Source organism: Leishmania martiniquensis, chromosome 31 (assembly GCF_017916325.1).
Source record: "Leishmania martiniquensis isolate LSCM1 chromosome 31, whole genome shotgun sequence".
Taxonomy (NCBI): Eukaryota; Euglenozoa; class Kinetoplastea; order Trypanosomatida; family Trypanosomatidae; genus Leishmania; species Leishmania martiniquensis.
In genome coordinates, this window is record NC_090166.1 from 462,295 (window position 1) to 470,000 (window position 7,706).

Consider the following 7,706-nt stretch of genomic DNA (forward strand, 5'->3'; position numbering starts at 1 on the left):
GGGGCTGCGTCACAACCAGCGGAGGTACTCTGTGTGTGCGTGTGCGTGTGCGTGTGTGTGTGGGGGGGGGAAGGGGGGAGGAGAGTAGAAAGTTCAAGGAAATCTATGCTCGCATCGCATACATCGGCGCATGTCCTTCATCGGGAGGGGGCAGGGCACCAGTTGCGGAACAGGGAAGTGTGGCCGGCACTGGGGGACGAGCGGTACGTGACGCTGCGCGTTCCACCACTACGCGTCGCCCACATCCGAAGCGTTTGCATCATTCACTCAGTGAGCCACGGCCGCTATGGGACGGAGGAGGCGAGGATGAGCAGCGATGTACATATATATAGAGAGAGAGGCACCGCCAGAGAGCAGCACTGCACCCTCCATGAAGTGGAAACAAAGAGAGGTTGCGAAGCGGTGCTGCTCATACGCGGGCCGCCCCCAGCTTCCGTGTCTCTGTGCTGGTGGAAAGACGCGTCTGCAATCGTTCCCAGTCGTTTCGGTGGGGCGTGCGAGACGTGCACACCCCTGGGGGAGGAGGACGGCTGTCAGGAGCATTGAATAAAATACGAGGGGAGAGATAGAGAAAGGAGAGGTGCCGAGGAGGGAGGAAGGCTGAGAATGGCAGAGGATGAGGCAACTGCCGCACATACAAAATGTCATTGCATGTGGGGGGAGCCGTTCTCCCCCTCCCTCCACTCCCGTTCTCCCCCTCCTCCTCACAGACACAAGCACACTACCTCCCCGAGTGCTCCGTCAGCACAGCACAGCGCTGCATCAGACCGCTCCTAGTAGGCGCCCGAGGGGCTCTCTTGTCGGTGAACGTAAGAGAAAAAGAGGAGAGCATCGTGAGCAGCCTCACTGTGAGGCAAGGAGCAATGCAGGCCTGAAGCACAGCGAGAGAGAAAGAGGAGGCCTCCTTGAACGTCGGCATCTTCAGTCGGAAGCGCCGCAGCAACGTGAGCGCCACTAGCATCACCACCACCACCACAACCCATCCCGTAACGGAAACAAGCCAACGAGCACAACCAACTGAGATGGGTGCTCCTCCGCAGCCAAAGCCACCACACGCACGCCTCCGACCCGGCATCGCAGCAGTGCCCAGACAGCCAAAAAAAAGAAAAAAAGGGCATCCGCCCCATTCGCTCGCTCTTTCCCTCTCCCCTCGGGCGCCGGCCGCCTTTCCTTTTTTTGCGGCTCGCCCTCAAAAGCGCACGCTCGCTAAATTTGGTCGCGCCTTCTCGCACACCTGACAGTAGAAGACGGAGTTGGGATTGAACTTGCTGCAACCGCCATGCTCCACCGAGCAGACCCAATACCCCTCTGGGCACTCGAAGCCGCCGCCAGACGGAGCCGTTCCAGTGCAACCGCCATCAGCATCCTTCAGCGGGCGCGGGTTGAGTGCCATGCAGATCTCGCACATCGCCTGCAGACGAGAGTTGTTGATAAAGGTGCACACCTCACACTGCCACGGTGCATCCACGCCGTCGTCGTCGTCGCCCTCCGCATCCCCCACCGCCGCAGCATCGGCGGCAGCGGACACCCCCGCACTCTCCGCCTCTCTCACGGACTTCGGCTTCGGGGCCATGCACATTGAGCATAGGTTTGTCGCAATCGGGTTCTGGAACGTGCATGCATCACACGACCAGACCGTGATGCAGACAGACGGCGCTTGCGACGCCGTTGGGCGAGACGCGCGCGCGGCCTCGACCCGTTCGCGCAGCATCTCTGCGTTCAGGGCGGGTATCGCACCGAAAAGCTCCTCGACCGAGATGCAGTTGGCTATCTCCGCCGAGGTGGCAGGTGTGGCGGGTGACGCTGCCGCGCCGCGCTTCTGCTGTACGAGGAAGAGGAGCGCCTGCTCCGCCTCCTGCGCGCTGAGTGATTTAAAGACAGTTGGGAAGCTCTCCCTCAGCATCTCCGCCACGCGCCCCGCCGACAGCGGAACAGACGCGCCGCGCGAGGAAAGCGCGTGAGAAAGGGCCGTAGCGAAGCGCTCGAAGCTGCGCTGCGCCGGCTTCGCCTCACGGCGCACGCGTTCCGACGTTTTCGGGTGCGCAGCACGCACCACGACCTCCGCCATGTCTTCCATCCCCTGCTGCATCCGCTTGCCGACGGCGAGCTGGCGCAGATGTGGCTTCTCAGCCTCCGAGACGAAGAGCACCGCGATAGGGGCGTCCTCCCACTGGTTTCGACTGCGCCGGCGCACCCTCAGACACTCGGTGAAAAAGTGAAGCCGGTCGGATGGCGGCATCGCCGCCAGCACCTCCTCCAGTACGGCAAGCTGCTTGGCGGAGTAAAACATCTCGCTATTCAAGAAGCGGTAGAGCAGCACCGCTCCGTCTGCGACCGCGTCGCACGTGGTCATGCCATAGTCACCGGCAGACGAGCTGGTCGAGCCCAGCCGCATGTGGCGCAGCGCCTGTACCCCTTGGCGGTGCACGACCGCTGAAAAGGGCCCGGTGGCATCCATGTAGGCACCGTTCGAGGCAAAGCGCAGTGCAAGGCGGAAGTTCTTCTGCACATACCGGGAATGATGAACAAGCCAGCGCATGGACTCTCCCTCAGCGAGAGTGACGAGGCCAGAGCAGATCAGCGTCGCCTCCTCAGACGACGAAGAAGCGGCAGGGGCAGGCACCCACTCCAGAAAAAGAAAAACGTTTTTCAGCCGCCGCTCTCCTACACCGTGCCAGTCTAGCCTGAAATAATTGTCGCTCACGAGGTACTGGGACGACACCTGCAGCTGGGGCTGGCTGGGTCGAATCTGAAATGTGTTCATCTGGTAGAAGCAGCAGCCCCGTGTGGGTCGCACCGTGTCTGCCGCGACCGTACCGCAAGTCTGCAGCGTGTCCACCGACCACCCAATCTGGCCCTCGTGGTCGCGCGAAAACGCGGAGATGCGTTGCTCCTCCTGCTCCGCCTCCTGCTCCTGCTCCTCCTCCGCCTCCTGCTCGTGCACAATCTCCGCGTTGAGGCCTAAAGTGTTGTGCGCCTCACCCTGCTCCGTCCCAGTGGCACCTTTGCCGTTCACTTCGTCGTTGGAGACGCCACTGGCTCCCCCGGTGGTCTCCCGCGAAACCTGAATGCTGCGCCGCATACGGTCAAGCAGCTTCTCCACGAGTCCCTGCGACACTGTGTCGCCCTCGATCAGCTCCTGAGAGCGCGAATGCAGGATCTCCTCCAAGTGCTCGCTGAAGGACAGATCCTGGGCAATCCTACCGGCAACGGGGTACTCAATAACCTCCCTAAATTCCACAATAGAGGCGCGGAGAAGGTCGACAGAGGGGAGCGAAAGTGCCGCATCAGCCGCAGCAGCCGACAAGTCCTCTTCCGCATGGGCATCCTTGCTGCCTAAAGCGGCGCCGGTTCCTGTTACCGGTCGTGGCAGCTGAAAGCGACGGCAGCGCATCCACCCATTAAAGAGCTCCGCATGGGCGTTGGCGTACTGAGCGTCTCGCAACAGATGCGCGATTGCCTTCTTTCGCCACACATTCGCTAGCTCTTGTAGGGAGAGCTTAAAGAACTGCATGCCCTCGACCCTCATGGAGTTGAGGAGGAGCCACGCTGGAACGTCCTTGAGCATGTCCCCGGTGCAGTACCGAGACCCCAGCGCCTCCTGAATGCGGGACACCACCTCGGGGATCAGGTACAGGCACAGCCGCTGCCCTTTGCCGATGCCGCGCATGCGATACGCACCCTGCGCGTAATCGCGTAGGACAAGATCTTTGCCAAAGGTGATGACGGCAACCGCTGTGGGCGACTGCTTCACATCTGTGCCGGTCGTATGCACCTGATCGAAGAAAGTAAAGCGACGAGCCAGCGGCACACCGCACTGGGAGACCGGGACGACAAGGCCGTTGTCTCGCTGCACAATCATCTGCCGATCCTGTCTGTCCAGGAACACGACACCGTCGAACAGTGCTGCTGGAAGCCGCGACAGAAGGTAGCGAGCCACTTCCTCGTTATCCATGTTTGTGATGAGCGCGCCAGCGTCGATGAGGGCTGAGTACGGCGGCTGCGCTGCGGCGATGCGGTCCAGTAACCGGAGCGGAGTCCAGCTGTCTGGCAGCACCTCCGCATGGGCTACCTCGGGGCTCGTAAGAACCGACAGCACACGCCCGTCACTGCCAGGCTCGTAGAAGCACTCGCCGAGGTCGAGCGGCAATATGTTGCTTGGCGTTCCGCTGAAGCCTATCCGCTTCGTAAAGAGCATCGAAGATCCAAGCTCGTGGCCGCAAGCGCTGATCTTCAGTCGCTGAAAGTTCATGATGCGTGGGAAGATGGAGGAGCACAGGTAGTAGTGGATCGCCTCTGGCACACAGTGCAGCAGGTGATACAGTGACTGCATCTGCGCCTTGTCTGTTACCTGCAGCTGCGACAGCGGCACACCAGCGCGCTCAAACGAGCGAAGCACGTCATCGCCGTCATCCGTGACGTGCGTCACGGTGTCCGCAGCAGCTGAGGTGGCGGGCATCGCCAGCTCCGCCTTCTTCGCCGCGGTCGCACGGTCCGAGGAGCTGAGGCGTAGCCAATGCTTGTACAGCTTCGCCGCCGGGCGGTGTTCCTTTGGTCCCGCCTGCCGGGCGAAGTCCTGCTTCAGCTGCGTCACCAGCTCCTTCACATCCTGCACGCGTAGCCCTTCGTAGCGGAAGGCGAGGATTGTAAGCCCAATGACCACATCCGGGTGCGCGAACTCAGAGCTGCGGCTGGGCACGTCCTTCGCGACGAAAGGGACGGCGGTCATCTTTCGGCTGTACGGAATACGCGCTGCATCACCGCTGAGAGTCAGATCGCTCGGCTGCAGCAAGCCGAAGCTGACCCGATCGATCTTGGCGAGCACGTGCGGCAGCAAGCGATGCAGCCAGTCGTGCGCGAGGTTCAGCAACTGCAGGCCGTAGTGAGGCATGTTCACATTCAACTCGCGCGAGACGCAGCTATCAGCGTCGTCGCGCTTCACCGGGGAGAGCAAGAACGGCTTCGTCTTCTCTACAAACGTCACGAGTTGGAGATATGCCCAGTTCTGGCGCTCCTGCTTGGGGAGGTGATCCATCAGATGCTCGTACAGCCACAGCTGCAGCCACGGCACGAGCGCCGGCAGCAGTTGCCCGACGTAGTAGCGGCTGGGGTCGAGCAAGACCAAGTGCGGTTCCCGTTGAAGGGCGCGCTGTCGGAAACCGGTGAGGATAACGCTTCGGATGGAGCTCAGTGCGTGCTGCCGCTTCTCGTCCAGGACGTCCCGCATCTCCGCCAGCGAGGAGTCGCCCCAGCGCATTGAGTCACTGGTCTGGCCAGGCGACCCATGCTTCAACTGCCGCTGAACGTCCTCGCTTGCCCTCCCCTGCTGATTCGCAAAGATGCCGTCCAAAAGATGGATAGGCAGCAGCCAGCGAGGGCCGTTCATGTCGATGGGGTACTTGAGACCGATCGGGAAGTTTAGCTCCGAGCGTAAAGGGTGCAGAAGGACATCGACCTCGTCCATGATCAGCACGCCACGCTTCCACAATTCAAGGATCGGCGTGATCGCGTCCGCCAAGGCCGAACGCTCCACCATCTTGCGACGCAACGCCGCTATCTGGGCAGCGTGGCGATCATCTGCCGTCTCATCCAGCTCCATATCCTCTGTTGGAACGCTCTCCATCATGTGCAGTTGCTCGATCCCCTTCAGGAACAGCGACTTGACACACTCAGGCGCGGCAATCACCACAGAGCAGTCCTCCTCGGCCGATTTCAGCTTCTGGTAGAGCAGCTCCACTCCATCGCTCGTGCCGTCCTCGTTGCTGCGGTCGAACTGAACCGTGTAGATGTGCTTCGTCACGATAACGCCGAAGCAGCGGCGTAGAATACCGCGCGTCTGCTCCAGCAGCGCTGTCGGCATCACCTGCATCACCAGCTGCTGCCCATCAGCGAGGATCAGGGCCAGCAGCGGCCCCACCACCGTTGTCTTGCCCTGGCCCATGATCATCTGCTGCACGCGCGATTGGCCTTGGCGAATGTGGCGCACAAACCACTCCACCATCTCCACCTGGCGAGCACGCAGGAGGATGTTGAAGAGAAACTCAAAGACGAGAAAGCGGGGATCGAGGGAGGCGCTGAAGGGGCGGCTGCGCTCGTGGCCAGCCGCCGAGGAGGTGTCGGGATGGAGGTGCACGTACGTGCGGCGTGCCGTCAGGATTTCGATAGCAGTGGTCGCGAGTTGCTGCAGTCGGCCACTCACGATACGGCACGTCTCCTCTGAGAGAGTGGCGCACCTGTCTAGCGCATACGTCGCCTCATCATCACTGGCGACAGTATGCCTGTTGGGCATGTCCGGAGCTGCCGCCGTGAGCCGCCGGAGAACAGAGGGATCCATCTCGAGCGAGAAGTGCTGCACCAGCTCACGAATGCGTGCGGCACGGGCCTGAGCAGGGGTCTTCTTGCCAACAGGTGTCTTTTCCGCGTGAGGGGGCACGACGCCGCGGAGATGCCCGCACAGCTCCAAGAACAGGAGGAGTTGCTGCACCGCCTGTGCCGCCTGCTCCGCGAAATGCATGCGGTTGCTGAGCAGCATGAGAAGGATGAGCTCCGCCTGAATCTGCTGCAGAGATCCGTGGAAGAGGTTCTTGGCCTTGAGGTCGCCCTCGAAGGTGGTGCTCACCAAGCCGGCGCACAGCCACTCGAGCGGTACAGCCACACGAGAGCGCTCTGATCGCTGCAGGTAGTGCACCAGACGTCCGTGATCCGACAACGGTGACTCAGAGGCAGAGGCGCCGCTGACATGTAGAGAGGGGTTCGCGGGCGATCCTGGGTGCACATCGTTCGCCAAAGAGAGCAGCGACGAGCGCAGGCGCATGACACGCTCGGCGTCCTGCTCTCCCAGCGCGTGCAGCTGTCGCACACAGTCGCCCAGCACGGTCACCGCTGTCGTGAGCAACGACGTCATGGCTGCCACATCTGGGGTAGTCAACATGTCGTGCACGATGTCCTTGGAAAGGCACTGGAAGTATTGGGGTCGCTGAGCCTGCTGCTGGCTGCGGAAGCGCATGGAGTCTTCCTCCAGACGATCCAGCATGTTCTGGCCCAGGGGGGTTCGAGCGAGGAAATGGGTTCGCAAATCAAAAGGCAGCAGCGACATCGACGAGGACGCCGGCGGAGCTGCTGGCGCGCCCTCAGCAATAACGCTTTGGGCCAGCCGCAGAGAACTCAGCGGCTCGGTGCAGAGGGCCTGCAGCGAGGAGCGGCGCAGTGCCGCAGCGGCAGAGTCGCTCTCCGCGCTGTCATCGCGGAAGTAGTCCAGTGAGATGTGTGCCTCCAGCAGCTCTACCTGCTCGCGGCCTGCGTTGCCTGGCACCACACGGCCGCGCAAGTGATCCCGCATCAGCACAGTCACCTTCTGACTCTCCGGTGTGCGTTGCCGGCTCATCTGGCGCGCCTCGCGCACCGCCTCGGTAATGTGGTCTGCCTTGAAGTGCCTCTGCGCCACGCGGTGAATGGTGTTAAAGAGCTCTGGAATGGTGCCGCGCCGCCGACGCGGCGCGGTCTCCTGGTCCCCGAGGATCGTGCCGTGGAGCTGTTCATTCGCCTCGAACTCTTCCGTCAGCGACACGCCGCGAGCAAGGATGTAGCGCTCCGCGTTGTCCGCCGGATCGGGCCATTCACTGTGCGGGAACATCTCCATCATCTGCAGCACCGTGCTGCACCACGACGGCGCCACCTCCGTCTCACCCCCCTGATGCGCCTCGCGA

At 62.0% G+C, this 7,706-nt stretch overlaps 1 protein-coding gene across 1 annotated transcript in view; it reads right to left on the reverse strand.

Moving 5' to 3' along the window:
- Nucleotides 1-1,189: 1,189 nt before the first annotated feature.
- The window catches only part of LSCM1_01417 (uncharacterized protein), a gene marked incomplete at both ends in the record, with an annotated part of 14,793 nt that continues 8,276 nt past the window's right edge, over nucleotides 1,190-7,706 (reverse strand). The window contains one exon of the mRNA XM_067319032.1: nucleotides 1,190-7,706. This exon is cut by the window's right edge and continues 8,276 nt beyond it. Coding sequence (XP_067176311.1) covers nucleotides 1,190-7,706 — 6,517 coding nt within the window.